The sequence below is a fragment of the Thunnus thynnus genome, chromosome 13 (assembly GCF_963924715.1).
Source record: "Thunnus thynnus chromosome 13, fThuThy2.1, whole genome shotgun sequence".
Lineage (NCBI taxonomy): Eukaryota > Metazoa > Chordata > Actinopteri > Scombriformes > Scombridae > Thunnus > Thunnus thynnus.
Genome location: NC_089529.1, coordinates 7081443 through 7102228, shown reverse-complemented (window position 1 = coordinate 7102228; position 20786 = coordinate 7081443). Strand labels below are relative to the sequence as shown.

At 40.9% G+C, this 20786-nt stretch overlaps 2 protein-coding genes across 6 annotated transcripts in view; both read right to left on the bottom strand.

Annotated features, from left to right (window-relative positions):
* Window positions 1-45: 45 nt before the first annotated feature.
* On the bottom strand, window positions 46-10947 carry zswim7 (zinc finger, SWIM-type containing 7). Of its 2 annotated transcripts, none has more exons than XM_067607555.1 (5): window positions 10813-10947; window positions 9110-9131; window positions 7698-7800; window positions 1900-2004; window positions 46-532 (listed from the first exon to the last, which is right to left on the bottom strand). In XM_067607555.1, exons 1-5 carry the CDS (start codon window positions 10886-10888, stop codon window positions 407-409), a joined length of 432 nt encoding a protein of 143 aa, XP_067463656.1. In that variant the 5' UTR covers window positions 10889-10947; the 3' UTR covers window positions 46-406. The 2 variants fall into 2 exon arrangements, with proteins under 2 accessions (XP_067463656.1, XP_067463657.1); XM_067607556.1 differs by having other exon boundaries at window positions 52-517; window positions 10813-10945.
* Window positions 10948-13472: 2525 nt separating this feature from the next.
* Window positions 13473-20786, bottom strand: part of ncor1 (nuclear receptor corepressor 1) — a 60557-nt gene continuing 53243 nt past the window's right edge. For all 4 annotated transcript variants that reach the window (XM_067607540.1, XM_067607539.1, XM_067607541.1 and 1 more), the window contains 12 exons: window positions 20515-20706; window positions 19587-19722; window positions 18848-19332; window positions 18573-18689; window positions 17996-18144; window positions 17646-17863; window positions 17412-17555; window positions 16838-16983; window positions 16601-16654; window positions 16318-16506; window positions 16039-16215; window positions 13473-15932 (listed from right to left, as the gene is read on the bottom strand). In XM_067607540.1, the coding sequence (XP_067463641.1) occupies window positions 15706-15932; window positions 16039-16215; window positions 16318-16506; window positions 16601-16654; window positions 16838-16983; window positions 17412-17555; window positions 17646-17863; window positions 17996-18144; window positions 18573-18689; window positions 18848-19332; window positions 19587-19722; window positions 20515-20706 (2234 nt within the window). In that variant the 3' untranslated portion in view covers window positions 13473-15705. The remainder of the gene's footprint in view (window positions 15933-16038; window positions 16216-16317; window positions 16507-16600; window positions 16655-16837; window positions 16984-17411; window positions 17556-17645; window positions 17864-17995; window positions 18145-18572; window positions 18690-18847; window positions 19333-19586; window positions 19723-20514; window positions 20707-20786) is intronic.

Below are 20786 nucleotides of genomic sequence, written 5' to 3'. Positions count from 1 at the left end.
TGAAAATCATATGAGAATTTATATTTACAAGTGACACATGGGGAAAAAAATACATCCATGTTTTAAAAATGTCTCTGAAGTAACTCACTACTTCCCTAGATAAAAAAGCCTAAGCCTAAACCTAAAAATAAAGCAGCGCGCAAACTCAATGAACAGATGTCGTTACCTTGGAAACAGATTACAAACTTGCAAAAGAAAAAACAAATAAAGCAACATCTGGTGTCTTTTAAAGAGACATATGAAAGAATAGAAACCATGGTAGTTGTCTCGTGCTCCTGTCGTCTTTGTAGTGACCCAAAGTTTCCATTTAAAACATCGGCTCTCATCCAAGAGGGTCCCTGCTGTCCCTGTAGAGCCAGGTGTGCTGGTCCACCTGCTGTACTCAGTACTGAGCAGTATCTGGGTGTCACAGGGCTGCAGTCCCACTGAGCAGCATGGACATCTGCTGATCAGACACACTCTCCTGCTGAGTCACACCCATGGCCTGACACAGGTAGGCGGCCAGGATGTGTTTGCACTGAGAGAAAAGAGACTGATTTATAACGTGAACATGAGGACCGATGTGATTAATGACGCGGATATGAAGCTCTAATGACACTGAACTCATTTATATTCAAAGATCTCATGGAAACAGACTAGAAAAGGTACAACTCTGACCTACTGAAAATTTTCCACTGAGTAACATCAATCCGAAAATCTTCGTCACAAAGCAAATGCCGGGAAAAATCCCAATATTTATATCAAATTATAAACATTTCTATAAATGACAAACACTTCTGATTAAGAGGGTTACAGTGTGTATTATTTTCCAAACAGTAAGAAGTAACTGCAGTGTGTGCTGAAGGAAAAGTAGTGGTGCAGTTCTGCATTGTGTTCATGTGTCACTGAGCACATTCAGAGGTTCCTCTCCTTATTATAAATATTAACACATTAATCATTGACTTGTTTTCACCGTCAGCCTATCCCATGCATTATGAATGAGATGCTAACGTGCCCGTGGATTAGCCTTTTAGCCTTTTAGCAATGAGCCAAAGTGAGGCGAAAAAGGCAAAAGGTACAGAGAGTTTTTTTTTACTAGCTTCTCCACTCAGCTCTGTTTGTGAGCACATGGCCGTCTCCTGTTTCTTTATCTCTCCTTTGACGGACTCGCCAGAGGAGCATGGACCTGGTCTGGCCTTATCCAGTTTGTTGGAATCTGCAAAGCCCCCGAATGAACAAAGTGACTACAGCAGGGGAGGACCGCAGACTGTATGGTCAAACTCACTCTGTCTCTTAAGAGTTGTAGGGTTTGGACTTGTGGCAACACAAAATCGACCCCAAAAAGTCAGATTCAGCCTCATCAAGCTTCTGAAGTTGTTGGGGGGGTTTGACGAGGCAGCGTATAGCTTTATTTTTCTGTCTTCAGTTGATTTAGTGATTTCATGGGGAATGACATCAGTAGTTCTGATGCGCTCACGGAGAGTCTCAATGGTCTGTTTCAGTTCTCTGTTTCTCACACTGATTTTAGCAGCAACCTCAGGGGACACGAGTCTTTCTGATACTGGGAGCAAGAGACAAGGTCGTTTGCTCGCAGATATTTAGAGCTACAGCACAAGTACAAACAGCCATTCAGAGCGGAGTCGCCCCTCAGTGACCAGACACAAACATGACCCAACCACAATACATCTGTTACACACATTTCTACGTGTGCTTCGTCTCACTGTCGACTGGATGACGGTTTTCTCCAGGATTCACGCTTGGCTGACGGGACACAATGTCTGTGTGTAAATATGCAACTGTATACACTGTCCCTTATATACTGTATGTATGTCCAACCCCAGTAGGACACTGTGTATAAACATTTGTACTGAGAGTGGAAACCGAGCCCTACCTGTGTGTGACAGTTTGTCTGAGACTCACCAGCAGGCCTTCATTTCTGTGGAGCACAGTGTAGGCGAAGGCCGGGCACGGGCAGTAGTGACAGGACACGAAGCAGGTGTACAAACGTCCCGAGCCTCCCATTACCTGCAACAAATTCATGCAAAATACATTCAAATATGCAGCACTTTATACACAGCAGCTTGTGAGCATCAACTTTATTTGAAAGATCACACACAGAGACAAGTGTGAGTTGTTTCTTTATGGGGGACGAGGTTCACTAATCAAGTATGATCGAAATGCTGTTTGCGTTGGCTGCCAGTTGTGCACAGCGCAGCTGAGGAGCAGTGGAGACATTAAAAGAATGGAAAGGCATGAAGGAAAACAAGCATCCCAGTTGTCCCACAACGAGTCCGGACATGGCTGCCTGAGCTCAGAGGATCAGAGCAGTGAACACATGAAAATGTCTCCTAGTACTGTACATCTTCCTCCCCGCTTGAATGTTTTTTTAACTCAATATTTTAAATAAAACTCTTAAATGTCAGAGTAAAAACAAATCTGCTTTTTGATTTTTCTTTTTTAAATATTTTCTGTAATTTGTGAATTTGAACCCATTTGTCCTTAAAACTCCCAGCAGACAGACAAGATTAATGATGTGATGATGTCATGTGGAGACGAGTCCTGCAACTGCTTCATGTGTGAAATCAAACTGTTCACACATTATGACAGAAGTCATGGTACTTTACTGGGATACAGGCACGTCTTCTACCATACAAATACACTGATTCGGATGTAATATCTATAAGCTCTTGGAGTCGTGACTGCTTCAGTGAAGATAAAGATTCAAGATTTCCAGCTTGTCTCTCTTTTTAAATATTGATTGTAAAGTCCAGAATAACTGGAATATCCCATTGGAGATTCTGTTTTTGGGTGGTCTCTCCTTTTAAATGTTGCATAGAAGTGACAGAACGGTGGTTGGGTTGAAGGTGAGGTTGCTTCCACCAACCTCATCATTTCACATTAGTTATTTGGAGGAGACGAGAGAGAAATTATGCATTTTTAAACAAGCCGTATGTGTTGTCTAATGGCCTCAGTTGACAGCACCTCCTGTCCATGAATGCTGGCGCACACGCTCAGCTGCAGACAGTGATTTAAATCTCGTCCTCATGCACATGACACACGAGGACATTAAGTTGGTGGATTAGCTTGACACTTCACAATAACTAATGCCTCCCAAGATGGAGGATCAGGCTCCATTATTCTCCAGAGCTCCAATAAATTACCTTCCCCTGTGACCTACAAAAGTAAAAACACCTCATTTGTTCAATGTGACACTTCATTATAAATAAGGCACAAAAGAGACAATTACATGGCCTTCAAACACATCAGTAAAGATGAATAAAGCACTGTGCACAGCAAGACGCTAGGCTAGAAGCTGTAAAACTGTGAGACCAAGCCAAGAACTGCTACAATCTCTAAAGAGCCGGGTTTATTGAAAACCAGCTCACACTTTGGAGCCTGTTTTATTCTCTGCTGGCATCATGGATTATGTGGAACTCCCGGCTGCTAATATCTTCAATAGACACCCCAAACTGCAGGCCTCCACTGCCTGGCAGGGATCCAAGTTTCTTCAACAAGACGCTACATTAAGAGCTGCCACTCAGTCGCTGCACATGGAACAGTGAGAGTTAAAGCCTCAGCAAAGATCTGGCTCCGTCTTGCCTGAAATAATGCCTCTCGTGGGAACTCTCAGGAACAAACACGAGCCAGAGGGCCAGGAGGTTGAACGCCCTCTGTCCATTGGTTCCACACCACAAACAGGGCTGTAAATTTCAAGCTCTATGAAGTCACATGTGCCCTGTATCTGTACCCCAACATACTGTACATCTGCATCACCGGTCACCACTGATGGGATGCATTTGTGAGTGACTGACTCATATAAAAGCCATCTATAAACACCGCCTGTCTTTCATATGTGTACTGATGGACTACTTCAAGTGCTAAAAAGCCTTCCTCTTAACAGAGTTTATTTTATATTCCAGTCATGAGAACGGTTTGGCAAACTAACGCCACTGGAGAAAAGATAAAATACGTCTGAGCGCCCCTCCCTCAGCTGCCTCTCCTCACAGCCAGAGACTCACATGAGCACAGCAAAGTCTCAACTGCCCCTTTCACCAGTTTATCAAGTCATTCTTGCTCGGTTGGCAGCGATGTCAAACATGATCTGAGGCACAAAAAATATCAAAGTCCTAGCTGATGATTTTTTTCTAATGTATCCTGCAACTATTCTGTCCGATGAGTGTGAAGATTCCCAATTATTTTTGTCTACAAAATGTCCAACCAGCGAATGTTTTGGCATTTTTGCCTGGATTAAATGATTAATTGATTACCAAAATAAATCAACTACTTCGTCAACTAACTGTTTCAGCACAGCTGTCCTCAATGGAAATCTCAATATTTAGTTAAGTAAAAGACTGAATACGTCACCGACAAAGTATTCCTGCTAATACAGTCAGAGTTTTATTATTGTTCAGTACTTCCGTCTCCCTGTAGGATCTAGTACACTATTCCCGAAAAGGTCACTGAATTGTGGGGATGAGACAAGGTGAAAAATCCCAGCAGTGAAATGTCATGCTCTCATGAGTTATTCATTCCTTTTTACACAAAGCAGAGACAAAATAACCAACGGCAACATGAGAAACTCAACTTTCTCCCACAGAAACAGGATATTAACAGGAACCCATTACTTGTTAATTCATCAACTTTAACATCTCTGACACAGTCTATTTCCAGTAAGACTCTGTTTATTCACTATTATATTTCATGATATGATGTCAGAAATCTGCTCTCATCCTCTTCTCATTCCCACCTTACAGGATGTGTAACAACACTTAAGTGGATGATTAATAGTAGAGGGCTTTTGTTTTTAAAACGGGTCACTTCACTGACTTCACTGTGTTTCAGATGTTAAACAAATATCCTCTAACTCACAGTGCTTCCACATGTGGCCCAAATACGGTCTACTCTGAAAGGTCACTGTTGTTATGACTCAACCATTGATCCTCAGCGTGGCATCTTCACTTTACTCCTAATTTTCATCGCTCTAAAGTCAGTAAACTCAGTTTACTAACTAATATAACACAGAGCCTAGATTATTAGATCAATATTATTATTAAGCCTGACATCTTCTGGTGTTAGAGATTTCAGTGGAAGGATCTTGGTTTGGTTTCAATAACTGTCCCTTAAAGCACTTACTGTCAAATTTAAATTGAGAGAGTCAGAGAGCAGTGAAAGCTAAACATTTATGGCATGAAAACAGCATTTTATCAGAAACTGTGTAAACTCAAGTCTCACTTAATGCATCTCTAACTGTTAAAATATTAAAGAGACCCGACAGGAGCAACACTCGCAGCAGCTCATCAGACAAAATAAACTCTATCCTGAAGATTTGTGACAAAGAGAAAAAGAACATTCTGTTTATTAACGTGCTGTTCATGTTGTAAAACTTCCCTGAAGCCATGTGCACTATTACATGATGTAATGCTGCTATTCCCAAAACTTAAGAGCCTGTACCTTCAGGTAGGTGTGAAGCTTCAGGAATATTTAACTTGGACAAAGAAAAATCACTGCTCTGCTTATTCACTGCTTTCCTTGAAATACTCAAATTCCATCAAGTACGTAACAGATAATTTACTCATTACGGTCAACAATACTGGGTCCTCTAAGTCTGAAACATTCAAAAATGGGCTTTGAGAAAGACATCTTACTGATATATTCTATATTATTTAAAGAAATACTCATGCTGATGGTAATACATTTGATAGACAGGATAAACAGCTGCTAGGGCTTCATTTAATGGTTTGTTTTATTTAGGATAAATCTATAGCTGTGTGCCTCCCTACGTTAGTGATGATGTAGAAACTGAAGCGCTGCAGGCAGAGCAGCAAGTAAACAGTGAAGCAATAAAACACAGTAGAGAGGGAGAAATGTGTGACGTTCCCACAGACTCAGACACACGCAAACAGTCCAACAAGTACAGTAAGACCTGTGTGGCTTCCACTGAACACTAGATTCTGCCAGACACTGCACCAGCCTGCAAATCATCATTTCTTAATTTACAAAATAATGAAATGAAACACTGTAAGACATGGAACTGACATCGGTCTGGACACACTGAGTATAACATTAAAACCTCCTTAAGTACAAATAAGATGTTTAATGAAAAGATGAACCCTCAGTATATGAAGGTTCATCTCAAAAATCCAAATATCACAAGAGGTACAGCGTGCCAAATATAAATTTATATATGTATTAAATGTAGTTAAATATAAAAAAATTGTATTGTGTCTATTCCAATAAGAGCGGAAATAGGAAACGTCATTTTATTCTTTCCTGGATTTGTTCTAAAAAAAAAGAAAAGAGGCAGAAATTATAATGAATTACGTATAAAGTATTTTCTGGAAGAGAGGAGAGTAAAATAAATATTGATAATTGTATTAATCCTTTCCAACGAAAACTGCTAGACCACAGCTGTTAGACAGCCTTGAGGGAATGAAGTGAAACAATTAAGACATCAACAATTTCACTGAAAGTGTCCCAAGACAACAGAATATCTGTATTTAGCTGCATTGTATTTTATGGTTCCTTCCATAAATGTTTTTGCAGGGGCCTGAAGGAGTTTACGGGAAATTTGGGTCATAGTGACCACAACCTCAGTGGACTGCCTTGTTTCTCCCAACGCAAGTCACTCGATGTCCTATTGAGGTTACTCTTTAACTTTGAGGACAGCAGACTCAAGATTATGGAGTAATAACATTTCATCTTTGGTACTAAGATATAAAGTAATTTGGTAACAATGACTATTATTATAATCTATAGTCAATGACTATATTATTATGTAAAGTGCTTTTGGAAATATATGCGTTTACATAATGATGGGTCAATATAATTAAAATAACTCAATCAAGGAGGAGAGTCAGTTGCTATGTTTAAGGTTTGTAGTGATACATTAGTAATGAGATATCATAAAGTAACTCACAGACGTCGAACAGAAAACCTCAGCCAGTTAGGTATCATCTTTAAATGTGACCTTTATAATTATAAAATGTCACAAGTCAGGTTTAGCTTGGCATTCAAGTGCCGTACACACAATAGTGAGCATTTTGGGCCATGCTGGGACTTGATTACTGGGTCTCCCGCAGGATGAAAAGGATTCAGGGAAACTACAAATACATATCCAAAATATGACATAGCAACACCTCATGACCTTTTCTTGGAAAGGGCTTCTGACATGTTGGTGCTGAATAGTGATATAAAATGTTTTGACTCATGACAGATCAGCTGAGTGAGAGGATTTTGACTAAAAAAGGGCAAGACACACAAGACACACAAGACACACAATAGGATTCTTAACTAGAGTTGGAATAGAGACAAAACACTGAGTGTTTGAGAACACGACCTACTGCATTAAAACAAAGTACAATGTAGACATCTACTGAAAACATCTTTACTCTTACACTTCCTCCTTGTCTGAAAAAAGCCTAAGATTGGTTGTTCTGATGATCTTGTTGATCTAGATGGAAATATATTTACAAACTGTTACTAGATTGTAGACTGTTAACTAGATTCATTTCCATGATTTCACTCTGAATTTTGAAAAAATGTGACAGGAATAAAACTGGGTAACTAAAAGTCAGAGACCCAACGGTTTTATTCAGAGGAATGAGAGTACTCCTACACATACTAATGATGCAGCTCCTACGGGTTGGAAATTGTTTTGCTGTGGAAGAATGTACCATGAATTTGCAGGATTTAACAGTGTTGACAGGTGCATGACAGACCTGGAAGGCCTTGCGTCCACTTGGAGATGACAGACAGGTGACTGAACGCTGGTCTACCAGGTCCAAAGCTTGCAGCGCACAAGACCCAAAGACAAACTTCAGCCTGAAAGACATAAAGAAAACGTAACACGAGGGAAAGATGTAAAGACACACATGTTTTGTACTTATGTCCCCAAGTTTAAATGTGTACATGGCAATGCAAGACTTGAAAACGTTGTGCAAAATAATGAGTTGTGCATATAAAATACGCTGCACATGGTATACAAACAGAAACTGCAGAGTAGAAGTTTGAAGAAACGATCTAATTAGACCAATTTAATTATGAACCCTAAAGAGTCTGTGTGTGTGTGTGTGTGTGTGTGTGTGTGTGTGTGTGTGTGTGTGTGTGTGTGTGTGTGTGTGTGGTGGAGCTTCCCACTAAAAAAGCATTTCTCTTCAGGTTTGACTTTTGGGGCAACTGCTGGTAGAAGAAGAGATATTTCTGCCTCTTGTACAGTCACTTCTTCCCTGTATGACTGTTGAATGTTTGTGCACAATCATGAATCTGTGAATTTTATTTTAGGAGACAAACACCAAAACCTTATATTTAAAGCTGAGATGGTCAAAAATATCATTTTCGGTTTGTACCTGTGCTCAAAATATCAAAATGTGACTGTCATGCATCCACTGACATGAAAAATGCACTAGCTGTCTTGTATCAGTATCAGTATCAAAATCTTTTACCCTCCACTAAAAACTTTCTCCACCAGTTTAGACCACACCAGGGCCAAAAAATATGTTTGAAAAATATAGTATATTAATAAGATTATGATTCCAATACATTACATCAGACATAACTCATTTAATTACATTTTACTTGCTATCATTAATGTGGATGACAGAATTTTGGCTATGAGGCAAAGATGAGAGAAACCAGGAGAACATATATATATATATAAAAAGGAATGAAGTCGGCTTGTGAATTATAAAGTGATAAAGAGTCCCTAAATCGGGGACGTCCTGACTAACAGACAGGATGTGGCTGTGACCCAGACAGGGAGCACCCCTTCACTCTCAGTAACTCAAACCACTATGTCGGGAAATATCTCAGTAAAGACACTAAGCAGCATCATGACATTGTGTCTCAGTGCTTTGTCACTTTGGCAAATCCAGACTGTAAAACTGCCTCACTAGACCTCCACAGTGCGGTTTCTGCGCTTCACACCCACTCAGATTCAGCCATGTGCAGACCTTTTTACATAGATCAGACTCAGACAGGGGACAATAACTATTCATGGAGTCCAGTCTTAAAGTCAGAACATTTTTATGATTGAAAGTGACATAATGTCATTAAGACATAAAATGGCAGAGCTAGTGATAAATAACTCATTGAAGTTAATGGGTAAGAGGATAACAAGGAGACTGATACTTACGCAATGAGCAGGTCATCAGGAACTACAAAAAAGAAACAAAAATAATTTCTTAAAATGTGTGTTCATGAATTATTATTATCATCATCATCATCATTTTCTAAACAAAAAAAACACAACAATTCCACAGATTTAAGAGTAATAAAGCTTTAAGTAGCATTTCCCTATTAGGGTGAGTGCACTAGCTGTCTCAGAAAACCTGACTAACTAAATTAAAAAACAACTACAAGGTAGTTGCAGTATTTATGAATTATGCACTGCAGGTGGTACTTGGCCATTTTTCTATCCACTGCCAGTGAGTCAGCAACCGTCTGTTTGGTATAGAAGGAAGCTGGAGGCCAAACGGTTGTAGGTCCAAGTTTAATTACTGTTTCATATAATATCTGGGTTAAAAAAAAACAAAAAAAAACTGTTGAGATGGCTTCAGGCAAGGCACTGCCTCAGAGTGGCTCTGTGTCAACTATTCAGACCTGCAGTATCGTTTGTTCCCTTTGTGTGACTTAAGTATACAAATTAAACCAACTCTTCCCTAAAGCCAAAGCTAAAAATAGGAGTGTCTTGAGTGCCTTTAGTTTGCAAGGTTACAACATGACCATATATAGATAGAGCACATTTACTGAATATGTCCACTGACGCATGCTGAGTAATATGGGGATTTAAGGCTTGGCAGGAGTTAATGGCATAACATTCCCATATTTTATGCCCAGTGAGATAAAAACTGCTGAGGGGCAACTCTTACTGTAAGTAACCAATGTCCAATTACTATAACGTTATATGTCGATTTGGGGGCCTGGAGATGAAGGTGGGTTGGTGATGTTTGAATTATGTGAGTCTCTTCATGTTGGACAATGTTGTTCATAATAAGACCCAAACAGTATTTATGTTGTTAATTAAACCTGTGCTTTACCTGCTATGACATGTCAAAATTAAAATGAAATGTAAAAGGTCTTTTCAGGCATGCAAGCCTATAGTTGTCTATAATATAAGGATGTGTGCTGTCTAAAGTCACTTGCCAGTTTATTAGGTACACCTCAGTAAAAGTAATGCAGTATAATCCAACAGCCCTGCAGTAATTCCTACCTTCATGAAGGTTGTAATATTCAGTTTTTATTTTATCTTTTTCGTGAGGTGTTTATTTATGTTATGGTCAGTCTTGGAGGCTGCTGTTTGTGATGCTGTTGAACTGTACTGGGTTATACTGAGAGCTGTTTCTAATATTCAATCCATCCCATTTGTATGAATTAGAGTAGACTAAATATTAAAAGACACCTCTCAGTATAACTCAGTACTGTTCAACAGGACCTCCAAAATGACCATAAAATGAATCAACGCCATTCTTCAACATTATGATGTTCATAAAGGTAGGGTTTATTGCAGGGCTGTCGCCTTATTCTGCAACAGTTTTATTGAAATGTACCCAATGAACTAACATGTGAGTGTTTATTTTATCCTGATAGCAGCCCCTCCTTCAGCTTAAATATTAAATTACATCGAGTTGTAAAACACTAACTAGAACATTAATGTTAACTCTAAATGTGCATAAAGCTACGTTAACGTTAAGGTCAAGTATAGTAACAACAGCTACACCGGATAAGTTGACGTCGGTCTGGTCAGAAAGTCAGTAACCTGTTAGCTTAGCTCGTAACGTAACAGCTGCGTTTACGTTAAACTGTCAAATTCATCTCCCTTCACCACTCTCTTCTTACTTTGAGACGTTTCCTGGTATGTTTTCTGAATATCTCGAAAAAGCTGTTCAGCAACTGTAGGCAAACATGAGCGCATTTTGATTTTTGAGACTGTTGAGTTTCATGGCGTCATCGGCTCCTCTAGCCAATAGGACACGATCAAAATAGTACGACTTCCGCTTCCGGGTTTGTTTTTTTTAAACACTTATTTGTTTTCTTGTAGCTTTGCATTAACGTTTTGGGGGATTTTTTGTAATATTATTATTTATTTTTTGGTAATATTATTTTCATCACTTTATTTTTAGAAAGCGTCTCTTACAACATGTGTGACAATAGTACTACAACAGAAAACAATTAGGCATAATAAAATAAAATAAAATAACACAAAGGACATGACTTCACTTTCAGTTTGTTGATACAGTCAACATGGTAACAAAGGACAAAGGGTCAAAATAATAATAATAAATAAACAGATAGAAAAATAACTTTTCTTTAAAAATTATTCTAACATACTAACTGTATGAGCACATTTCTTATTGTTTATAAGTTGGATAGAATTCTTTCTAAATTAAACCATGAAAAGTTTAAACAATGGGATCTTGGATTTATGGCTGTGAATTTTTTCCCAGAAAATGAATAAACTAACAGTCTGTTGAACTTTTCATTGTATATTACTACATCCTTGGCTTCCAGCTTAATTAAATAGTTGGTTTGATTTCAAAGTAATCTTGACCCCCCCCCCCCCCCCCCCCCCCCAATCCTGATGTAAACTGATATTCATAAAATAGATGTCTAGTTGTGTCTTCTTCATTTTTACAAAAATATCCACAAATCATGAGACAAAATTGTTGGTGGGATATATATTACAGTAAGCACAATTTTGTAAGGTACTTCTTTCAGTTTGTTGGGGATCAGCTTGCCTTTGCAATTCATAGTGCAATGCATACTGATGAGGTGGCGGTAAGTACCTGTGTTGCTACTGCAAATACTGCTACTGTTGTTGTTGTTGTTGCTGTAGAAAACAGTAGCCAAGGCCACTATTTCATGACACATTGTTTGAGATATAGCAGAATATATGACAGCTTTGGTGTGTGTATGTGAAAGATAAGCAAGTCCCAGACAAATACATGTATACCAATGATCACACTGCCCTACCAGACAACTGACACTGATACTTGGTTCAAAGCTCTTCATTTTCTGCTGTCTCTCTGGTATCAACTCCTCTGTTTAATTGACAAAACTGCATAATACAGATGTCTGGAGACATGAGATCACCTGGAAGACAATTTGACACATCACAGGTGTAAAAGCAACAGGTGTAAATATTAAATTTAATGATGGCTGAATTCCATTTAGCTGCTTTGTAGTGGTATTGTACATGCTGGCTCACTGTCACCCTGTCACGGCTTACTGGGACACTCAAATATAATGGTACCATCATTAAAAAGTCAAAATGTCTGCTGTGAAGAAGGGCTATAGGTCTTTCCTACTGGTGACGATTAGCACAAGTTTTTACTAATAACTAGCCAAGAAGCTAGTATGTGCAGCAGGCTCTTTTCTCATCATGAACAGGCTGAGTTCAGAAAAATAATCAACTTCCTTCATGAAGCACACAGAATATGCAGTGTTAGACCTACTGTAAAGCAAAGCCATGATATAGTTCAACAGCTGATTTGTCATATTTCTCATGTTCAAACATCAAATAATTCCTCCTGTTGACAGTCACCATGAAGAAATCCCTTCTCAATGCGTTTACAGTGAAAGCGATCCACACTAGTATTGAGGCTTCAGCCATCGAAATGAGTCAAATCGTAGATATCTTTCAACATTACAGTCTTTTCAGTGCCAAAGTCCCTCTTTCTGTCACTATACTTCCACCGCAGCTCAACAGGGAAACACTGTCGGAGGAAACACAAAGAGGGAATTCGATGCTAAAAAGACTGTAAATGTGGCAGATATCCACTTGATATGACTAACTCAGACTGCTGAAGCCTCATATAAGCTTCAGATAAACTACATGTGGACACACTGTGGATTTTGGCCCCCATTACTTACATTGAAAGCACATTTAAAGGAGATCTTTTAATAGCCAGTATGAACAGGATGAATGACTATATTGGGGAAAACCTCTTTCACTGTTTCACCCCTGACTGTTGTTTTAAAACAAAAATTGTAAACCTGTCCTTTAACTGGACAGCAGTAGAAATGGGGACGCAGCAGAATCTATATGTTACATTAACCATTTATCTGCGTCTGTTTTCTATTATTTTTCACCTTATTTCTTACTATTTCATGGTAATTCAGTTAGTATCTCTGCCTTATTCGCTCACATTCAATGACTCTCTCTAATAAAATAAAGAAACCAACTCCTAATTACCTCAGTCAGTATGGAAAATACAATACTTTGATTGGGATGTCAGTCAGGTTTTACACAAGGTTATACAAGGTTGTTCATATCAGGCCAAAACATTCTGAAGTAAATTACCTTCACTACAAGATGGCTGATTCAAAACCTTGCAAAGGGAAGTGTTGTTTTTTCCGCCAATAAACCAAGTTACATCATTTCCTATTGTATGAATTCACAAATGAAAATGAAACTGCACTGTAGTACACTTTAGTCACAGAGTAATGACCAGGGCATAGTAGTCAAAATGATGCAACACCTATTAAGAAGCTACACATTTATCAGTGGTGGAGAACTGATCCACTTTATTTGATTGGTCTGAACTCTTGTAATAGCCTACTAAGAGACATTGTGCGATACAAACATTGCATTTCAACATCATAGGATACACGGGTTTTCAAGTCTCAATTTCAAAAAGACAAAAAAAGTCACCACTGTGTGTTTGATAGAGAGCTGAAAAGATGCTCCAATTCTTTTTCGGCTTCATGTCGGATTTCTTTAAGATTCAAGTTTGTAAACTTTTTTTTGTCATTGCCTTTGTAAACACATAACATCCCATCTAAATAGGATGAATAACAAAGATGTTGAAAATGACAGAAAATAAAAATCTGAACATGTGCTATGACAAATGATTCAAAATTAAAATGAAAGGAAGAAAGGAAATATCAAGTTTTAGTTAAACTGAGCAAAGTGAAAGCTGAAAAAGCCTAAATATGGTATTTTTTTTTTTCCACATCTAAAAAAAGACTTGCAAAGGAACGTTACTGCCATTTATGATGTTGACCTAATATAACGCATATTCAAAGCTTTATGCCTGTTGATTGACACAATGAAAGCAGAGATTAAGTGGTCACGGTTTTGAATCACCATGACAGCAAACTCCTAAACATTTAACGGTACCATACACTTAGAATTGTAACTGTAATGCAAGTGTCACACTACAAAATCATGTACCAGCTACAAGAAAAGACAGGAAGTCAAAACATCCAGATTTCTGTGAGTGGTGGGAAAAAGTTAAAGCACATTACTGAATACTCCTGTGCTGGAGGCTGAATAAGTTACACAGCAGGTAGGTATGCTTTTTGTTGTCAAAAGCTACAAAGCAAAAAAAGTGCAACAATGGTGCAGACCATTCTTTATGTTTGGTTAGTTTTGTCTTTTTGTGTAATAGAAAGACAATTTACAGAGTTCAGATTTTTGTCAGGACAGTATCAAAAAAAAAAAAAAAGAGGGACTACAGAAACAAATACAAACATCAAACACCAACGTATATCTCTGAGAAAATTAGTTAAAGCTGCCTCTTTCTCAAGTCACAAGGCATGGCAAAACCGTCAAAAAAAAAAAAAAGAAAAAAAAAAAGAAAAAAAAAAGAAAAAGTTCCCGAGGTACTTTTTTTTTTTTTTTTTTTTTTTTTTTTTTTTTAAAACCATGACAACATTGCAGAGCAGATCATTCTGGACAGGTTGGAAACTGCAGAGAGAGACAGCTACATGTGACACACCATGGTCAGCTCTACCGAAAAAAACAATAAACAAAAACATTGGCTCACTTTCATTATTCAGACGGGGTCCAGGAGTAGTCATAAGGATATCTTTTCCGGCACAATTAAGCTTATATCAGACTTTTCACCTTTCTGCTATGACACCAGTGTTCTCAACTTGCTTTGAAGACATTTCTCTGTCTAGAACGGGGTGAGAGGTTACCTCTACCATCTGATAGTTATAATCCATGCATCATCTCCACTGAGTGAAGAGAGGCATCAAATATCAATGCTGTTCGAAATGTTAGTCTGTTTTGTTTCGTCCTCTAATGTCCACGATGTTCAGGCTCTGGTGGTGCTTGGTGGATGGCGCGCAGGGTGGCACAACCTCTGTGCTCAAACCACAAACCACAGGTCTGTGTCTCTCTTAGCGGCCGCTATGGTAAAAATATTCGAGTGGGTGTCAGGTAATGTGGGGTGGGGGTGGACTGGGAGAGGCCAACTGTGATATTAAAGATTACACACCTTCTCTTCCCGTTTAAAGTGGATCAATTTAAAAGCGACATTAAAATAAGAAATAATCAAGTTAAGAAAAACACTGCAAAAGGTTACTCTATTTACATACAATGATTTTCTTAAAGACAAAGTATATCTTTACAGAAATCAAACAAAATTCAGAAATAGTCTCTTATGTTGTTTCTTTTTACATATCAAGTTCTTCATATTTACTGTAGCTCATGTCATCCACTCAGTCGAGTATTCTTTATTTCCCTGACAGGCTGGGTGAGTGCTTCCGGATCAAAAGCGAGTCTTGTTCTGGAGAGCCCTGCCTGTCACGGGCTGCTGCTTATACTCTTAGCTAACAGCCAGGGGGCGCCATAGCACCAAAAAAAAAAATGACACCACCCCATTCTCTTCTCACACTCGCCAGTGAGCGAGGTTAGTTCTGGGAGAGGGGGGTGAACAGACAAGCCTCAGCGCAGGCCTCTCTTCTTCTCTTCTGGTTACTGGGGGCTGTAGCGGGCAGGGCTCAGTCGTCGCTGTCAGACAGGGTCTCGTATTGCTCTGACAGCAGAGACTGCCACACGCGCTGCTGGGCCACCGGTGCTCCAGCTAGAGACGGCTGCTGCTGTTGCTGCTGCTGCTGCTGCTGCTGCTGCTGCTGCTGGCTCTGTATGGAGGGAGAAGCTATGGAGGTGGGTGGGGTGCTGCTCAGTATGCGCATGGTCAGCGGGTTGTAAGGAAACTGCATGGATCCTGGGGAGAGAAGGAGAAGACTAAGTGAAACATGTAGATCATGTGCATTCAGGTATTTCTGTCTTTGATTTTACTAGAACACAGTAGCATGGGCTGGACAGCTCACCTGTGGATGAGGGTCGGTCGTCCCAGCTCCACTGGGGCTGGGCTTGGGCTTGTCTGTGATAATCTCCCTCGGAGTGGACGGAGGACACCGAAGAGGGACGTTCCCCTCCAGCGTAGGCCTGACCCAGGTTAGGTGACTTCGATTTCCGGCTGTTTGCTTTGCTCTGCTTCTGCTTCACTGTAGATTCAAACAGGCAGAACGTATAAATCAGCAACATGTTAAACAAACAACTCTGAATGTTGGTGCTGTTTGTGTTTCTGTTGTGTGATTTGTGCCTACCCATGCTGGGTGATGGGTTGGCCTCCTGACGTGCGTCACTGCCTGTGCTGGGTGTGTTGTTGATGGCTCCTCCCTGGTGCTCCTCCGGTCTCTCCTCCAAGTTGCCCATCAAGGCCTTGCGGATTATGTCCTCCAGGCCCAGGTTACTGGCTGGGTCACTAAAGGAGTGATTCCTGGGGTTGATGCTGCCTACAAATCACAACGCAACAAAACATTCAGTGAGAAAGGAGACATCGATTGGAATGAGCCGCAAAGCATATGAGTGAGTTTAACTGCTACTTACTGGAGCTGGTAACAGCAGGCAAGTTGAAAATCTCAGTGCCTGGTTGTGCATTTCCTGCAAGACAATTATTAGCTGTTAAAAAAACCCACAAAATATCTGACAAGAAATGTAGTAACCACATGCTTAATGAGCTTGAAAAAATTAGAAATAACTTGCATGCACACATATTACAGACTTAGGGTCATCATTTGATGCATGCATGTTAGTTTGAGGGAGAAGAATAAGAGACCCACTTACCAACATCAGAATCACCGACACCAGATGTGGAGTTCAACTTACGAAAGATCTCCTGCTTTTTGGATTTCACCATTGGCGAGGTGTTCTCCAGCTTGGTAAAAAAGGAAGGCAGATAGCCGACACTCCCCGGGGACCGTGAGTCACTCCTTGAACCAGAGAGAGGGCAAAGAGTCAATCAGCAAAGGGGTAACTGGGGCAACAAGCTGCTGGCAGAACTAACCACTTCCCACCTCACTGGGATGTAAAACCGCTGTTGACACAGGGGCACATTCTGCCTGCTGGCATCCATACAAGAAATTGATTTACAGTCTAATACAGTAAGGCATCAAATGTTAGGGCGCTAACACGAGGCTAATTTTAGCAATGTGATACTGGTAATTCAATATTCACAATATACAGTTTACTACACATGACAAGACATTTCAATACACATGTGCAAGTTGCAAAGAAGCTACATGGATGTCAGAGGCTGAAAATCTTAATTTTAATTTTAATTCATTTTAAATCCATTTCAAGTTGCATTAAGAGATGTGCTGGCTTACTATCATGCATCCCAACTGTGCAGATCCCGTACCTGATCTCAGAGTTGTCTGCCTCGCGCCTCTGGGGTGGAGGCCCACCAGTGTCCTGTTTGTCCATGCCTTGGTAGCTCTGTGGCGGAGAGATAGGTTCATAGTTCTCCATCGGCCTGCCACCTCGCTCTGGAGACTTACCAGGCCTGGACAGTGACAAGAGAGAGACAAATGTTAGACAGATGATGGGTAATAAATAAGACTGAACCTGATGATTAAGTGGTTGGTCCATGTACCTGGCTCTAGGCTTGTCAGGGGCATTCTCTGGGGAAACTCTGCTTGAGGGTCTCTGGTGGTGTGGGGCCTGGACCTGATTCTCAGGACTGTAGCGGCTGGGCACCTTAGCTCGACCTGAGGAGGACATGGTTGGCACCCCACTCTGGAATGTGGCAGAAGCTGAGGAGGAGACTGGGGGAGGGTCCTGGTTCCGGGCGAAGTCCTGGGTTATGATATGCTGCATGACAGGGAATACAGGGACAACAAAACCTGGTCAGTTCGATATGATGGGTCGATGTACACAGCAAATCTGGCATGTGCTGCATTAGTTTTTCAAATGCGAAATATTTTGTTCACCAGCATTTCTTACCGAAATGTGGTCAGCCAAAGTCATGACCCGGTGAGTCTTGGGGACCTGGGAGTAGCTTTCAGCCTGGGACGAGGGGGGCTGCTGGGAACTGGGCTGTGGTGGCTCCCCTGATGGCCGGTAACGACTCATGTCATAGGCCCGCATGCCAGCTGGTGAAGGTTGAGCGGGGACAGAGTGATGTTGTTTTGGAGAGAGAGGAAGGGTGAGGCGAGGCGTGATGAGACGAGAACACGCTACATGCCAACAGCAACTGATCTACGTCTGCTTGCAGGCGACAGGAATAACTTTAACTGGAGTCTGGTGACTTCACTGGTGCAAAGGAATGGTGTCTGACAGTCTCGAATGACAAGGTCAGTGGGTTAAGTTATTCGAGTTATGGTATGTTTACTCCACTGCACTAGCAGCTAAATTTAGCCTTTAAAGCAAAAACTGCCTCACCACTGTTATATGTTGTTATATGTTATCTTTGATATGAAGAATCTTTGAAACAATCTTTGAGTAAACTGAAACATTATTCAGTATTATATTATACTATACTACTAATTTAAATGCTCAGACTGAGTTTGTGTGTTCATACCTGCTGCCTGCTGTTGCCCGTCATCTGGTTTGTCCTGTTGGGACTGGACTGGGGAACCAGCAGGACTAATCACCTCAATGGCTCCTCCACCAGGGTTGTCGTATCGACTGGATGACACTGCAGGACAAGTATGGACAAAGAGTTACTACTATCTGCTGAGCAAAGGACACAATGTTGAGGTTAGGTCATGTTCTACTCTAAGAAAAAGATTACATTTAAGGTTTAACTCATATGTGTGCTAACTGATGATGTCACTGTGTATCCAGCACACTCACAGCTGCTAGACGAGTCAGAGCTCTGAGATCCTCGCTCTCGTGAGTCTTTGTCTGAGGCTATCTGCCGTGTGATGATGACGTCAATGAAGTTAGCGGCTGTAATGGTCGTCTTTCCACGGGTCCGAAGCTCCTCTTCGATGCGGGACTTTGAGGTTTGAGGTCCTTTATCCTTCACCCCGACACCAGGGCCTTCAGAGTAAGCTGGATGGGGCTTACCCCCTGGCAGGGACATAGCACCATATGGTGACTGCATGGGTCGCCTTTCTGCCTCCTGCTGCTGTTGTTGTTCAGAGAGGCTGGCTGCTCGCCGAGCTGCAGCCGACGAAGACATGTCATCATCCCGTTCATGTTTGTTCTCCTTCACCTTGGCCACATCCATCTGTGGGGCAGAGGCCGCAGCGTCCACCAAAGCAGCCAGAGCATCAGCTGCAGTACTGTAGCGAGAGCTACTCTGTGCAGCTGCTGTCGCTGCTGCTGAATGAGGCCTGAAGAGGAAATAAAGAGATGAGGGCTTCAACCACAGTTCCTGAAGGATGGGTTCAGTTAAAAGGCATGTGGTTTGTCTGTCTGATGCATCAGAGGTCTACTGTCCAGACTTTTAACACAAACTGTGGATGTTTGACGCACAGAGCTGTCAGAGAACAGTAATGTTGCCCAAAATTTAACCATCTACATAAATACTGTGTATACACACAAACATTGTGAGTGAGCTGATGAGTTAGAGCAGGTCTTGACTTACATTAGAGAGGTGATGACACTCTTGCCCTGGAAGATGCTCGGCCGCTGCTGAACCACTACATCCTGTGTCCTGAGCGAGGGAGAAGGGGAGTGCAGATAACCTCGACTCCCTGGCCGGCCTGGCTGCTCTGGTCCACCTGATCCACACACATAAACCAAGCATTGTAACTGTGTTTCAAAATACATGCACGGCTGTCTAACAATCATAAGTAATGGTCTATCCTCTATTTGTATTAAACCCCATCTTTCTTTTCCCTCCATGTCGTACAGCTACAACTAGCAGCTCTACAACTACAGCAGTTGCTGTATCTCATTCTGCATTATCAGATGGTAATAGTTATAATAACAGATCATCAACTTGGAGCTCCTGTGAAACTTCATTTCTGTGGGCCACTGAAATCTACAGGTAAGATTTTTTTTTCCCAGCACACCACACATACTTACACCCCTTTCAAACTGACCCCTGTCTGAAAGGGGTGTAAGTATGTACGATGTGTGGGGTGTAAGAGTGTTTTAAACCCTTCTTTGTGGTCGATCTGAAAGCGTCAGCACAAATTGTCTGACCTGGATTCACAGACCTCCTTTATTATTTATCATGTTGTAATTAATGTTTTACTTTTATCTATGTAACGAAATACCCCACTACTTAAAAAGAGTCAGATAAAAGCAGAGAGCATAATAGAGAGTGAGTGAGCAGAAGAGAGCAAGTTAGAGAACTTATTTTAGGTTATGTAATTCTATGTCATGGCAGTGATTTGTATGGAACCACAGTTGCGTGCTCAGTGATGACTAACAGCAGTCTTATAGGAACTGGTAAATGTTTTCTCAATAGGGTGGATCAACACAGATTACTCAAAGGGATATAAACATTAACTTCAATTGAGATTTTCACAACTACATTGAGCTTAAACAGCAACAAAATAACTCACCTCCACGCATGTATTCATTGGTTCGCTCCCGGTCCCGCTCTCGTTCTCGCATTTCCCGCTCCCGTTCCCTCTCCCGCTGCTCCCTTTCCCTTTCCTTTTCTCTCTCCTTCTCCTGCTGCTCCCGGTCACGCTCTCTTTCCCGTTCCCTCTCCGCACTGGCAGCAGCGGCAGCAGCAAGGTGGGCTTGGTGACCTAAGGACAACAATGACAGACATCATACACACAGGGTTTATACACATACGACTCAAAGAGGTCTCGGCAGAATGGATCAG